Raw genomic sequence first — 15,480 nt, 5'->3', positions numbered from 1 at the left:
GGGGGGGGGGGGGGGGGGGGGGGGGGGGGGGGGGGGGGGGGGGGGGGGGGGGGGGGGGGGGGGGGGGGGGGGGGGGGGGGGGGGGGGGGGGGGGGGGGGGGGGGGGGGGGGGGGGGGGGGGGGGGGGGGGTTGATTCAGTATGAGAGTTCATTTGTATTTCTATAAATAAGTTCAAAGACTTCACTTGAAAAAAAAAAAAGAAGGAATTAAGAATAGACACTCAAAACATTGAAGCTGTATTAAAATCTCTAATTGAAATGGATCCAAAAATGTGTGGTTTTCCCTCTTCTCAGTTTAGACATTAGCAAAGATGTCAATATTGTACATTAGCAAAGACAGGCTATTGGGGTATTTCTCAGTAAAAGCCGCGAATTAGATGAGCTTCTTCTTCTCGAAAAAGCCTTTCAAATGCCATAGCTGCAATCCCGCCACAGAGAGGCATACAATAATCGACAAGCCACTCAGCCAACCCATGTTGGCGTTGGTAGATCGGTTAAGTTCCTGCATTTCTTCTTCTCTGCAGAACGCATTAAGGTCAAAGTTCATAGACACGTTCTCCTTAAAATGAAAGAAACCGGTACATTTAACATACCTTTCACGAAGATAATTCATCTCAGTTTGGATGTCGATGACAGTTAGATACATCTTCATCAGCTGTGTTTTCATAGCCTAGTAAAATACCGATTACAAAGTCCACAAATCAATGAGATATCCACTAGACGAGGGAGGGCTGTCACGTCTAAATGACCAAGCAGAAGATAAAACTATTACCCGGAGAGGATAATGAACCAATACATACCAAAAACAGAAGTTACAGAATTAAAGTCAAAGCATTCCAAAGGTATTTGAAAGATAAAACTACTAAAAAAAACTACTCCCTCTGTCCCATTTTATCTGTCCTACTTACTATTCATTGGTCAAACCAACTCTTTCTTCGTTGATTTTCTTAACTAAGCCTCGTTAACCGAACCAGACACATAAAATAAAATGGAACAGAGTGAATATTATTTTAAACTCTCATGTTTTCTCATCAATTGACACCTGTAGACCCCATCACCCATAAAGGATGTGTATATGTACACACATATAGAAAGCAAAGCAGAAAACTAGATTTATATCAAGCATTTCCATGAGTGTTAAATTCAGGAAGATAAGTCAGAAACTGCGACGAATGACTATTTATCATCAAAGTCAGAGATTGATATAAGCATAAACCGAGAAGATAAAAGCTTACTTCAACAGAGCCTTTCTTTGCAACATTAGTCATATCCTTAGCAACTACACCGGACTTCCAATCCAAATCAATAGTCAATGTAGCCGGGGGTTTTTGATCAGCAGCAAAGAAGCAAGCCATGTAATCCCCGGCTTCTGCAGTCTGAAAAGCAAAGTACCCTTCGGACACATGGTCCGCATAGTGATAACTATTTCCATAGGTAGATGTCACCTAAACCAAAAAAAAAAACATTCAAGCAAAACTCCATACAGAAAACAATGGATAATTCATCCTAATTGTAAGTTATAAAGAAACCGAGAAACATTTTAAAAACAAGGCTGTTATATCCATGAGAAGCTCTCCACATATTCGTGCTATCATACATTAACCGTTTGTTACTATGCCATTTTAGAAATGATACTAAAACATACAACATGATCTTGTGAAATCCATGGTTGAAAAAAGAAGCTAGGCGCTCCACTGGGTGCATGTAGTTTTTTTATTATTATTATTTTTTAAATTGTTTAAATTTTTTTTTAATTTTTTAAGACTTAATAATTATAAACTATTTAATATCTTAATAGTTAATACTAAAATATTAAATATTAACTAAGTTCAAACAATTTAGAGTTATTTACTTCAAAACTATGTCGTAAAAGAATGGAACAAATATCTAATCGGTGGACAATAACCCATTTAAAAAAGAATGGAACAATATCTAATCGATTGACTAGGCGATCTAGTCTGTGCCACAATATCTAATCGATTGACTAGGCGATCTAGTCTGTGCCACAATATCTAATCGATCGACTAGGCGATCTAGTCTGTGCCACAATATCTAATCGATCGACTAGACGGTTTAGTCTGCGCCTAAGAAGCTCCTAGGCGGCCGGCCAGCTCCTAGGACGCCCGATTTATCAGTATCGGTGCCTAGGCGGCCGGCCAGCTCCTAAGACGCCCGATTTATCGGTATCGGTGCCTTTATGCGGAATTTTTGCAATACATGTGAAATCACAGCTAGCTTATAAATACACAAAATTTGAGACAAACATTGATCAGCACAATTTTTAAATATCTATATGAAAAGCTAATCCAAAAGACTTTTTTTTTGGGGGGGGGGGGGGGGGGGGAATTATTTAAAAAATAATAAAAATTACCGACCCGAACGGCGAGTTTGTGAGTGTCGGGTAAAGGGTGGCCGTCGTCGGTGTTGACAACTTGGTACTTGCCGACGGTCATGGCGTTGCTCTTAATATCTTCAGATATGCATTTGGTATGGCCGGATTCAACATCGAAACGGAGGGACTGAATCTGGGTCGAGAAGAGGGCCAAGATAACAAGGAGAGAGAGGGGAAAACCTTCCGGACCCATTTCGGATATTATTCTTGTTAATAATTGTTAATTATTATTATTATTATTTTTTTTTCGATTTCTCTCCCTTTCCTCTGCTAGAAATCTCTAGGAGAAGAAACAGGGAGGGATGATGAGGAAGAAGGTGGCCGGCGGTGTTTCACGGAGAATGATTCTTTGATTGAAATTTCTCCGGAGGGAAAGTCGATGAGAGAACGAGGAGTATAATAAGAAGGCCGGCTAACCGTCATCCTCAAAATGCACACTTTTTTAGGATTTCTGTGGTCTATCCCACACGGCCACAACTATTAAATTTTGAAATTTTCTCTCATTCTAGAAATATTATATGGAGTATGACTTTAAATTTATAATTAATCACTTTTTTTTCTTTGGTTGCCAAAGGTATCCTCCAACGATAGCCGGCAGAAGATTAATCATTCGTCCCAACGATCAGCATATTAAGTGGTAGGAGACTGGCCAATAGGATTGTTAACGAACCGAACATAAACGAGCAGAAGTTGTTCATGTTCGTTTGTTAAAGATTTTGGAGTGTTCATATTCGTGTTCGTTTGTTAAAGTTTTTGAAAATCATGTTCGTATTCGTTTGTTAAGCGTTCATTAGTGTTTATTAACGCTCGCGAACGTGTTCGTCAACGTTAACGAGCACGTTCGCGAGCAAGTGTCAGTTTTGTGCCTTGACCAAAAGTCACACAGATGATCACCGATGTCGATCGGGCAACTTCTGCCTCCCCTAGGTACTATTATGTGTCGTCAAATTTTTACATGTACATAAACTGTTAATCGCAAACACAAAATTTTTGGACTAGGATCCACAATGGAAGATGGACCCTAGTCCATGGTATAACAATTGTCAATGAGATCCTTTAACCTATTTCCTAGCCCACTAAAAGATGGAGAATTTTAAAATGAGAAAAAACACTTCAACGAGTCTTGAAGTCTTGCTAACCCAACTCGTTAGTTTTAGGCAAAAACCTAATTTGCTTAGCAGGATTCCTTAATGAGATTTTTCCAACAATGATATGAGGAGTATGTTTAACATATAATATCGTCTAAAAATATTATATGCATGAATCCAAGTTATATCACTAATTTTTATCCGTATTTTTAAGGCTAATATGATTGTACATTAAATTTAAAATATTATAGATCACATTGTACAATATATGACAAATGGTTTTTCATATATTACAAGTAGTAATTCGGTAATTTCCCATTTGGATTGTCCAATATTGAAATGCCACAATCTTATATATTTACTACCTAGTCATGAATTAACCAACTTGTTACATATTTATTTAATGAAACTATATAATGTGCAATATTTAATATAGTACAAATAATTATATCATCACATAAAGATATTGGTCCCTCATAAAATATAAAATTGAAAATGTCATAGTTAATTAGCTTGAACGTATAGTATGCAGGGTGTACGTATATGTCGTTTTGGATAAAACTAAAACATCATTTCCAAAAACATTAAACAAACATGACCTTATGTTATCAAGTGATGGCTCATTCATCATATGAATGAACACAAAATGTGAAATGTTGGGATATATCCTAACCAATGAGGCAACATAATTAATAAAATTATTTAATATATAAATTTAATATTTTTGTTAAAACAATTTATTTCGTTAGGGAGGAAATGCATGCAAGACATGATTAGCTAATTTACTCTAAATCTTTGTACGTTTATTGGGACTCAATAAATTTATATTTAAAATAGCTACATTAAATAATTTATATATTATCAACTAATGATAACCAAATACTTTCATTTACTAAACACATTTTTACAAACAATTAATACTACATGCCAATAAGTACAACTTACATAATCCAATGTTATCTATTAATTACTTTGTAAAAGTCAAATCACTATCTAGTAATAAGCTCTACAAAGCAGAGCTGAAATGTATTACATTATGTAATTTTATTATCACTATTTTAGTATGATGTAATTTTATTACATTATTTAATATAATGTAAAATTACATTATGTAATTTTAGTATAAAACTCAAGTATAATAGTCAATAGAGAAATACAAATTATGAGCATATGAAATCTTTGGTTTGAGCAGATTAACTATGATCAACCTATGCTAGTTTACTTTTTTGTGGTCATTCGATTAAGATCATAAGACAGTGTTTATTCAAGATTTCATGTATATTCTCAAATAGCAACTGAAGTTTTTCTCGTCACTGAAAAAAAATATAAGCATATAGAAAGTAGGTTCATTTATATATTACTCCGTATTATTATTATTATTACTCCATGTTATATTTGTATATGAAATAAAAAATAGGATCGGAGTAACAATTTCTAAAAATATTTATCTGTTCTTCCAAATCTGGGAATTCTGAGATCTCTCTCATAAATTACAGAGGACCCTAAACCAAACGCCATCGTGTTTTTACCTTCTTCGGAAGAGACTTTCTGAGAATAATCAGACACAAAATTCCTACGAGATTTGACTCTTGTCTGCTTACTCCATTACATTTGCCTCAAAACGTTTTATTTATTTATTATTTATTGTTTGATTTCATTATTGTTATCCGCTTCGCATTCGTGGCTTCCTCATTGTCCATGAATTCTCCAAACTTTGGAGGTTAAATAAATTCGTCACGTTTTGGCTCAATCTAGAGCTTTGATTCGCCAATGCAGTTTGAGTTTTGATGTTTTTATGGCGTGGTTTTGATGGGCGATGAGGAATGAGGGGGAAGTGAAATGGAGTTGGGTAGATCGGAGGCCGTGTCGGTGGTGGTGAGGGGCGAGAAATTGCAGTCCTTGCAAGGAGGAGGAGGAGGGGGAGGGCAGGTGATCCAACGGACCAGGTTGCAGGTGTGGTTTATTAGGGTTTGTTCCAGCATTCTGATATGGACCTGTTTGGTTCAGCTCGTTGCAGTGGCTGAGCTCTGGCATCCGCGCTTGCTCACCGGCGTTGCTCACGTCGCCAAGGACTTGCCACCGCCGCCGCCGCCGCCGCCTCCGCCTCTCCTTCCGGCCAGTAAGTGTCTACTTTAAGCTGCTTCCACCTCATATTTATTGGATGAAGTAGATAGCTTGTAAGTTTTGGGACGTTGATTGATAAATTGAGCCAATAGGAAACTCAAATTATTAAGGGTTTGGAATTTAGTTCAAATGCTGGCTGGCTTGCTGGCTTTTTAGAATTTTAGGTGAATGAAATCTTATATTTTATACTCAATGAGTTGTTCTGTGGCAGTGCTTAAGGCTATCAAGTTCAATTTGAACTGTAGTAGTAGTGTCTTGTGGCATTTTAAAAGCTGATTCTTGATTCTTAGTTCTTTTAGCTACTTTCAGGGGAGGTGTAATTTGAAAGATACATACCATAAAAGAAGCACTTAAATGTATATTAAAAAAATATATATAGACAATGCTGAGAGAATAAAGTTGCAAATTCTTTGAAGCGTCGTCAATTGTAGCTGCTTTGGAATCAAAATTGTATTTTTGAGGATGTATTCAACTACATGACGGTCTTTGTTTCTCAAGTACACTGTATACATGTTATATAGGTACATGATCCCACCTGCACTCCTGTTCCTTCATGTAGGAACAAAAAGCAGAAGAAAATGTTTGAAATACTAAGTTTCAATGAAAATTTTTTCCTGTGAAATTATTGGAAAGTGAAGTTATTAAGATGTTATCCATGATAGCTGTCTCAAACACTTGATATATTTTATTTCTACTATGAGGTGCTGATTTATATTATATTACAGGGAATTACACAAGCAATGGTTTTCTTAAAGTTTCTTGCAATGGTGGCTTGAATCAAATGCGAGCTGCGGTTGGTACTTTATTTTTCCTCTCTTTGTTTGACCTTTTAAATTTCCCCTTCTACTCCACTTCTTTTGGTGAGATTGAAGCATTTTTTTTTTAAATTTTTATAAATATAAATGTTCTTAACATGTGAAAATGTTAATAAAGACTAATCTGATCAATTTGGTATGCAGATATGTGACATGGTGGCAGTTGCTCGATTTTTAAACTTGACTTTCGTTGTTCCAGAGCTTGACAAGACATCATTCTGGGCTGATACTAGGTAATTGAGTGTTATAAATAAACTTTTCACCTCGTATTTAATGCCTTACAATAACTTTCAGTAATCTCCTTTGCAGCAATTTTGAGGATATTTTTGATGTGACACACTTCATTGATTCATTAAGAGATGAAGTTAGAATTATTAGGAGGTTACCAAAGAGGTTTGGCAGGAGACATCGATACCAACCCCTAGAAATGCCTCCTATTAGCTGGTCAAATGAAAAATACTACTCGGAACAGGTTTGTTGCTTGTTATTTCGAGTGTCTATTGTTATCTCGCAAGTAACACTAATGATGTACAATGACCAAATGGCTGTTGATTTCTTAATAATTGCACAAATTAGTAGTTATTTGCTATTTAGAAGTTAGTGATTTGTTCTTAAATTTTGTTACTTCAAACATTTGAACTATAAAGGTGGTGCCAGATGCCCAGATCTTCGTCCACTTCCCTTGTAGAGATTAACAAGCAGAAATTGACTTGTCCTTATTATTGTAGCATTTACTCTTCCAGGGACTTTAAATTCTGATGTGATGCTTTGTAATGCATTCTGCAGATTCTACCTCTATACAGCAAGCACAAGGTCATACACTTCAATAGGACAGATACAAGACTGGCCAACAATGATATACCTCTTGAACTTCAGAGACTCCGATGTCGTGTCAATTTCCAGAGCCTAAAATTCACTCCCAAGATTGAGGCATTGGGCCAGAAATTGGTTCATTTGCTGCAAGAGAAAGGGCCTTATGTAGCATTGCATCTAAGATATGAGATGGACATGCTGGCTTTCTCAGGTTGTACTCATGGCTGCACAGAGGAGGAGGCTGAGGAGCTGAAACGATTAAGGTGATGTACATTGAAATCTAACTTAGCATTTTCAATGAATTTCTTTGTTCCATGGTTCTCTACTTTCGATTACAAAAGGCAAGTTGTGCCATGCATTTATTTAGATAAAATGTATTGAAGAAAGCACCTATTTCATGTCTTACTGATAACATTTTATGGCTCCTTTATTGTTCAGGTACGCATTCCCTTGGTGGAGAGAGAAAGAGATAGACTCTAAAGAGAGGAGGTCTCAAGGCTTATGTCCTCTTACCCCAGAGGAGGCAGCACTGGTTTTGCAAGCATTGGATATTGAGAAGGACACACAAATATATATTGCATCTGGTGAGATATATGGCAGTGAACGGAGGCTTGCAGCATTAAGATCTGCTTTTCCAAGGATTGTAAGTGATAGGTGTTTCTCATAACCATCTCATTCTTGATGTGGCTTTGAAACTCCAAACATCTGTGTTCTAAATAATATGTAAACTCACTTCTTGACCAAAAACTTCCAAATATTTTTAGAGTGAATATTTATTGGTTTGAATTTTTGAACATAAAAGGAAAATTTCTTTTGTGTTTTTAATACAACATAATATTGCTACTTGCTAAAAGGTTGCAATCAGGCTGGGGCTTATCTCATGGACATAACTGTGGACTTATTTTGCTAGCTAAGTTTTGGTAAGCATAGTGATTTCTTACTTTTCTCCCTAATTGTAATTGCAGATAAAAAAGGAAACACTGCTTGATCCCGAAGATTTGCAGCAATTCCAGAACCATTCATCTCAAATGGCAGCCCTGGATTTTGTAGTGTCAGTTGCGAGTAATGTATTTATTCCTACTTATGATGGCAACATGGCAAAAGTTGTTGAAGGTCATCGCAGGTATAATGATAAATTTTGCTTAGGCAGACTGCAGACAGTCATTCCATTTTGATATTGCTAACAGAAAATATCCTTGAGGCATTCCTGATTAGATCATGTGCAGGTATCTAGGGTTTAAGAAAACCATCCAACTGGATCGGAGAAGTCTTGTACAATTATTGGATTTACATCAGAATGGGACGCTTTCTTGGGACAAATTTTCGGCTGCAGTTCAGCAGACACACAAGTGGAGAATGGGGCAGCCAGCACTCCGTAAAGTTATTGTAGACAAGCCCAAAGAGGAAGATTACTTTTATGCTAATCCTCATGAATGTGTTTGCCAGAGTCCAACCTGTGATGACTTATTAGGGCCTGATAATTCTACTTCAATCCAGTGAGGCACAGCCACAAAACCACGTCTCACTTTAATCCCCCACAGCCTTGCATAATGATATGTCACAGAGAAAACATGATAACCCGATGAGTGAAGTGTACAAATGATTCCGACGAGATCAACATTCTTTAGAAGTTTTGCAGACGCTTGGCATCTTGTAATAACGGTGGCAATCGGACTTGGTTTTGTTCTCATGTGCTTCGTAATAGATAAGGAAATACGAGGAGAACAGACAGGCAACAAAGATCGGTGTTGTAGTAGTGGCCATCTAAAGATGTATTCATTCATTCTGTTGGTATACCTATTTCCTTTCTTCAACAGAATGCAGGTACTCTCACATAATACCAAAATGATTCATTTGTTTTTTCTTGTAACTAGGGGTGGGGAATAGGCCAGGCCCCTTCATAGGGCCTAGCCTATTTAATAAAAAGGCCAGGCCTAGGCCTAATTAGAAGCCTATTTAGTTAAATAGGCCTAGGCCTATATTTAAAAGCCTAGCCTACAAGCCCGCAGGCCTAGCCTATTTATATATATATATTATAATATTTATATTTAATATTTAATTATTATATATTACATTTTATATCTAATATATATATATAACCTACAACCCTAATTCCCAATACCCAAATCCCAAATACGACTTACTAATTAGTAAACAGTGTTAGATATTACTAGTTACTATTGCTATTATGCTAAATTACTAATAATTAGTATTACTAATTACTAGCAATAATTCTGCTAGTCGTTTAGTGTTTACAGTTTACTAGCAATGAGTAAAGTAGTAATACTAATGTAATATGAGCCTACTAGTAATTGATTGCAGGATTTATAGATTTGTAGTAATACTAGTAATTAGTAAACAATGCATTGTTGAATTTTGTATTACGAACTTTTACTTATTAAATTTGTGATGTTGGATATTGTATTATGAAATATGAATTTATGATTTTGTCATTCATTATGAAATATGAACTTAGGTATCTTTTGTAAATTTTTTACATGTATAATTTAAAAGGCTTTAAAATGTAGGCCTTAAATAGGTTCAAGGCCTATTTAAATAGGCTCAAAGCCTATTTAGGATCTATTTTGAAGCCTTTTTAAAGGTCTATATGTTAAATAGGCTTTTAAAAAGGTTTCAGGCCAGACCAGGCCAACTGTAGGCTCAGGCTTGAGCCTAAAAAAACGCCTACATACAGGCTCAGGCCCAGGCCCAGGCTTTAGATTTCCATAGCAGGTCCAGGCCTAATTTTCTAAAGCTCAGCTCGGCCTAGCCTATTTCCACCCCTACTTGTAACCCAAAGTTGTGATCTGCAGATGTACTCATTCATTCCACAGTTGACAGAGAACTGCAGTATAAATTTTGTGAAGTGATTTCGCTGTCAATAGCTAGAAGTTTTGTTCTGTGTTATTCTATTAAGATGCAATTATTTATAAATAATGCAAGAAACTTGTTTTTATAGTTCAACATTTGACGGGGATGGATATGATGGGATTCGAACCCAAACTATTACCTAGAATGGTTTTGAACCCACAAAAAAAAAAAAAGAGGAAAAATGGTCTAATAGGCCTTTAAATTTTATTCAAAAAGTACAATTAGATTCTGAAGTTTTAAAAGGTGCAATTAAATTCATTAATATATTATTTTAGTGCATTAAAGCGTAAAAATTAATTACGGAGTATTTGACATGTTATAACAGGTCACTAAGATTTTGGTGACACTCTGACCAACTTTGACAATGTTCTGAAGACAATTTTGGCTCTCTCCAAAATTCTATAGAAATGGAAGAATGGAGATAGAGAATTGGTTTTAGTAAACAAGTTTTCCACTTTCCATTCTTTCACTTCCCCAATTCTCCATTTTGTGAAAAATTCTCCATTTTTCCAAGTTACTAAACGACCCCTTAGTTGTTGGTGTTGGTCTCAGGAGCGTTGTTGAAATTAGCCAAATGTCGTTAAAACTCTAGTGACATGCTAATATATATGCCGGCAACTGGCCAAAATGTCATTAAAACTAGTGATATGCTAATATATATGTCAATTACATTATGCTCAGGTGACATTTAATGTCACAGAGATTAAACTATGGATAAATATATTAGTTAAGAGTAGAAGTTTTGACAGCTGCCTCCACCAAACATCCTCTAAACCATCGAATTTATCCTTAACCAGAAGCTATAAATTAACCGTTGTCGTTTCAGAAACCTCATCTCCTTCCTACCTACACCACACTCTCTCTCCCTCCTCCCTTTTCTATAACTAAACACTCTTTCCAGAAATGGTTACTCTTTTGCCTCTCTACCCATACCCTTCTTCTTCTTTTCCTTCTCTCCCAAATTCAAAACACATCTCTGTCTTGAAACCAAAGCCGTCTCTCCATTACCACAGACCAGTCTTTCTAGCATCAAGCCACTCTAGCGAAGCCGAACCCGAATTACCAGAGAGTGTGAAGAATTTCTGGCAGTGGGGGTGCGATGAAGGAGTGATCTCAAAGAAGACACCCGTGAGACCCGGCATTGTTCCAGAAGGTATGGGATTGGTTGCCACGAAAGACATTGGGCGAAACGAGGTCGTTTTGGAGGTCCCGAAGAGGTTCTGGATTAATCCAGATACGGTTGCGGAATCGGAGATTGGGAGCGTTTGTTCTGGGTTGAAGCCTTGGATTGCTGTGGCTCTGTTCTTGCTGAGGGAGAAGTTTAGGGGTGGGGATTCCAAGTGGAAATTTTACCTTGATGTTCTCCCGGAGTGCACCGATTCTACTATTTATTGGTGGGTTTGAACTAAATTTGGATTCTTGAATTCTAGCATTTTGTTAAATAAGGTCTAGAAGTGTAGGGTTTTAGTTGTTGAAGTTGTGTTGTTGATAAGTGTCACTTGAAAATTGAAATTATTCTCCTTTCAGTGCAGGTCAGAAGAGGAGCTTGCTGAGATTCAAGGTACCATATTCTCTTGTTAGGATAAGGCATTTACCACTAGGAGCTAAAAGTTATTTATAACTCCTAGCGAAGACATAATGCCACATTTTCAAGAGGCCGGGTGTCGGACCTTTCAGGCCTTAGCCCAACAAGTTTTGTCATTGAAATTTTCAAGAGGCAGGGTGTTGGACCTTTCGGGCCTTCGCCCAACAATTCCCCTACTACACCAAGAGCACTATAGCTCGTAGCGAAATCCTAACTTTATTTTCTTATACTATCAAGTTTTTGAGAGGATGTTGGACTTGACCTTCTGGCCTATGCCCAACAATTCCAATCATTATTGTGTGGACCATGGTCCTTACAACTGTGTGGACCATACTATCAAATAATGTACCTTTAATATACAAATAATGTACTTTTAGTATATTACAAATGTACATTATATATGAGGAAAGTACATTATTTGGGTATTGAAAGTACATCCAGTACACAAATAATGTACTTTTAGTATATTAAAAATGTACATTTTGTTATGGTCCACACAACACTTTGTGGACCATGATCCACACAATAATTTGCCCAACAATTCCCTAGCAACTTGATGCTGGATTTGGCCCTTCACCGGCCTCCAACATCTCTCAAGATGACATGGTTTTGGTAGTTTAAGGATTTGGAATGGTGTTGTGTGGTGTGGTGTGTTTAGTTTGCATTTATATTATACATGATCAAGTGTAAATATGGTTTTGGGCAAGCATAGAAAGTTGGAAGTTGATCAATTTTATATATGCTTAATAAGATTTCCACAGATATGTAGTTGCTTGGGTTTGTGTGGATATGATTGATGCAATTGTTGTAGTGGTGAGGGTTTTGCAGGGACCCAGCTATTGAGCACAACAATTGGAGTAATAGATTATGTGCAAAATGAATTCCAGAAAGTTGAAGAAGAAGTCATACTTCCAAACAAGCAGCTCTTCCCTTTCCCTATAACATTGGAGGACTTCTTTTGGGTATTTGGGATCCTCAGATCTAGGGCTTTTTCTCGCCTTCGGAATCAAAATCTTATTTTGATGCCATTTGTTGACTTGGTAAGGTCCTAGATCATCTCTTGTCGTTGTTCAGTGTCAATTTCATCTGGTTAAACAGCGAGAAAAAAAAAAAGAAAATGATTGGTTTTTGTATGTTTTTGTTTTATGCATTAGATCAACCACAGTGCTAGAGTTACCTCGGAAGATCATGCCCATGAAGTTAGAGGACCAGCCGGTCTTTTCTCGTGGGACTACTTATTTTCGTTGCGAAGCCCGCTATCAGTGAAGGCAGGCGAGCAGGTAAATTGGCATTGCTTGGGCTCTTACATAGAGTTAAAGTTTTTTTTTGAGTACTACTGACTCTGTTACATAGAGTTAAAAGTTAGTTATTACATTTATGGTATGATTCCCTGTAGTAGAACTTGGTTATGGGAACATAGAAAAAACTTTTGTGAGATGAAAAATTGGTGAGTTGAGTTTGAATTACAGGTATTCATCCAATACGATCTGAACAAGAGCAACGCTGATTTTGCTCTGGACTATGGCTTCATTGATTCGGGTGCAGACCGTGATGCATTTTCGCTTACACTGGAAATTTCGGAGTCGGATGATTTTTACGATGACAAGGTGGATATTGCAGAGTCGAACGGTTTAGGGGAAATGGCTTACTTTGATGTAAAGTTAGGCCAACCTCTTCCCCCACAAATGCTGCCCTATTTGAGGCTCGTGGCACTTGGGGGCACCGATGCTTTCCTACTCGAATCAATATTCAGGAACTCCGTTTGGGGCCATCTGGAATTGCCCATTAGCCGCGCGAATGAGGAGCTCATATGTAGAGTTGTGAGAGAAGCTTGCTCGTCTGCGCTTTCCGGCTATCATACCACTCTCGAAGAGGTCAGTCGTTCAGTCATTCTTGGATCGACTATTAGTAACACGAGCAGCTAAATTGAAGCATGTGTTCCATCTCATATGAAAGGCTAAGCTGATAATTGGATTGCACATATATATTATATCCTCAATATTATGATATTTTATGTATCATACCACTCTTGAGGAGGTTAGTCATTCTTGCATCGACTATTAGTAACACATGCAGCTAAACTGAAGCATATGTTCCATCTTAACTGAAAGACTAAGCAGATAGTTTGATTGCATATTTATGTTTATATAATATATCCTCATCATTCTGATATTGTATGTATCATACCACTCTTGAGGAGGTCAGTCATTCTTGCATCGACTATTAGTAACACATGCAGCTAAACTGAAGCATATGCTCCATCTCAACTGAAAGACTAAGCTGATAGTTGGATTGCACATTTATGTTTATATATCATATCCTCACTGATATTGTATGTATTCTGCATCGGGATCTTTCGTGTTATGTAACGGATAATAAGAAGTGAGTGTGATTGCAGGATGAGAAGCTGAAAGAAGAAGGAAACCTGAGCCCAAGAGTTGAGATAGCAGTTGGGGTTAGGGCAGGGGAGACGAAAGTGTTGAGACAGATAGACAACATCTTTAGAGAGAGGGAAGAGGAATTGAATGAATTGGAATACTACCAAGAGAGGAGACTCAAAGATCTTGGTCTGGTTGGAGAACAAGGAGAAATCATCTTTTGGGAGCCTAAATAGATAGGATAAGAGCCATATGCCATCAAGATTAATGATTGTCATAGAATCAATCTTATTCATCCACCAAACATTGGAATGTACTATATATCTAGTCCAGATGCTCAAATTTTGAAATTTTTCACACAATCTTTACTCAATCTTATGTTTCACCTCCACATTTTTTGTAAGAAAAAGTGTAAAATAGGCCTCTAAACTTTATTCGAAAAGTTAAGTCTTTAAACTTTTAAAATATGCAGTTAAGCCCATCAATATGTTAGTGACCTATAATAGCAGCCATATATATATATATATATACACACACACACTGAGATCACCTGAGATCCTTTATGAATGTACACAATCTACTACGCGAATGTACATAAACTATTCTAGGGTAGATTGTGTGCATTCGTGATGGGTCTCATGAACTCACGGGAAGAGGTGGTCTCATTTGACAATTACTAAACTTTCAAGTTTACAATAATTATAAAATGAATCTCGCTCTTAAAAGTTTTCAATACTTATAAAATTGATCTTTTTTTTTTTTTTTTTACTAAAATCCTCAATCATTGTCCTCACTTCTTACGGGATGATCTTATTTTCATTTGGTCCTGCACACACACACACACACACACACACACACACACACACACACACACACACATATTTGTGTGTATAGGGTCCGGCTCTCATGGGTTCTCTCCAGGTGAGAACCTATGATCTAAATAAGGGCCATAGAAATTAGACAATCCACGATTGTAATCAAATTATCGTAATCTACTAATTAGCGCTGATTAAGGCGTGCATTAATAAGAAAATTGCTCCAAAAAGGACAATTTGATAAGTTAACGAGTTCCCAAACGGGTTCAATAGACCTGTTGAGTAGTACCGTTGGACTAACAAGTTTATTGTACTCGACCAGCTTATACACCAAGTCTATTAAACCTGTTGATATGTCCCGTGACCGTTGAGTAGCATTTGATTATTTACTTGGCCAAAACTAATTAGGTGACTCATGATTTACTTTCTTCGCTGTATACTCAATGGGTCCACTACATTAATTTTCTTAAAACAGTTTGTTTCTTGCAAGTCTGTATCTTTCAAGTTTGGGGGAAGTTTGTATCTTGCAAGTTTGCCAGATACGTGATACACAGACCAAGCTACGGTCAAACTTTGACTGTTGCTTATTGGACATTACA

General features: G+C 37.0%; 3 protein-coding genes across 3 annotated transcripts; 2 read left to right on the top strand and 1 right to left on the bottom strand.

Annotated features, from left to right (window-relative positions):
• Positions 1 to 207: 207 nt before the first annotated feature.
• On the bottom strand, positions 208 to 2,864 carry LOC116004216 (transmembrane emp24 domain-containing protein p24delta9-like). Its single transcript, XM_031244175.1, has 4 exons — positions 2,376 to 2,864; positions 1,236 to 1,445; positions 594 to 670; positions 208 to 518 (listed from the first exon to the last, which is right to left on the bottom strand). The coding sequence occupies exons 1-4, from the start codon at positions 2,583 to 2,585 to the stop codon at positions 374 to 376; spliced, it is 642 nt and encodes a 213-aa protein (XP_031100035.1). The 5' UTR covers positions 2,586 to 2,864; the 3' UTR covers positions 208 to 373.
• Positions 2,865 to 4,953: 2,089 nt separating this feature from the next.
• Positions 4,954 to 9,091, top strand: LOC116004214 (rhamnogalacturonan I rhamnosyltransferase 1). The gene is made up of 8 exons (XM_031244173.1): positions 4,954 to 5,599; positions 6,330 to 6,397; positions 6,564 to 6,652; positions 6,729 to 6,891; positions 7,206 to 7,495; positions 7,671 to 7,875; positions 8,198 to 8,355; positions 8,459 to 9,091. The coding sequence occupies exons 1-8, from the start codon at positions 5,320 to 5,322 to the stop codon at positions 8,730 to 8,732; spliced, it is 1,527 nt and encodes a 508-aa protein (XP_031100033.1). The 5' UTR covers positions 4,954 to 5,319; the 3' UTR covers positions 8,733 to 9,091.
• Positions 9,092 to 10,930: 1,839 nt separating this feature from the next.
• Positions 10,931 to 14,457, top strand: LOC116004215 (ribulose-1,5 bisphosphate carboxylase/oxygenase large subunit N-methyltransferase, chloroplastic). Its single transcript, XM_031244174.1, has 6 exons — positions 10,931 to 11,497; positions 11,636 to 11,664; positions 12,517 to 12,728; positions 12,843 to 12,968; positions 13,158 to 13,562; positions 14,087 to 14,457. Exons 1-6 carry the CDS (start codon positions 11,007 to 11,009, stop codon positions 14,300 to 14,302), a joined length of 1,479 nt encoding a protein of 492 aa, XP_031100034.1. The 5' UTR covers positions 10,931 to 11,006; the 3' UTR covers positions 14,303 to 14,457.
• The last annotated feature ends 1,023 nt before the right edge of the window (positions 14,458 to 15,480 follow it).

The sequence above is a fragment of the Ipomoea triloba genome, chromosome 14 (assembly GCF_003576645.1).
Source record: "Ipomoea triloba cultivar NCNSP0323 chromosome 14, ASM357664v1".
In the NCBI taxonomy this organism is placed as follows: Eukaryota; Viridiplantae; Streptophyta; class Magnoliopsida; order Solanales; family Convolvulaceae; genus Ipomoea; species Ipomoea triloba.
This window is presented reverse-complemented; position numbering and strand designations above follow the sequence as displayed.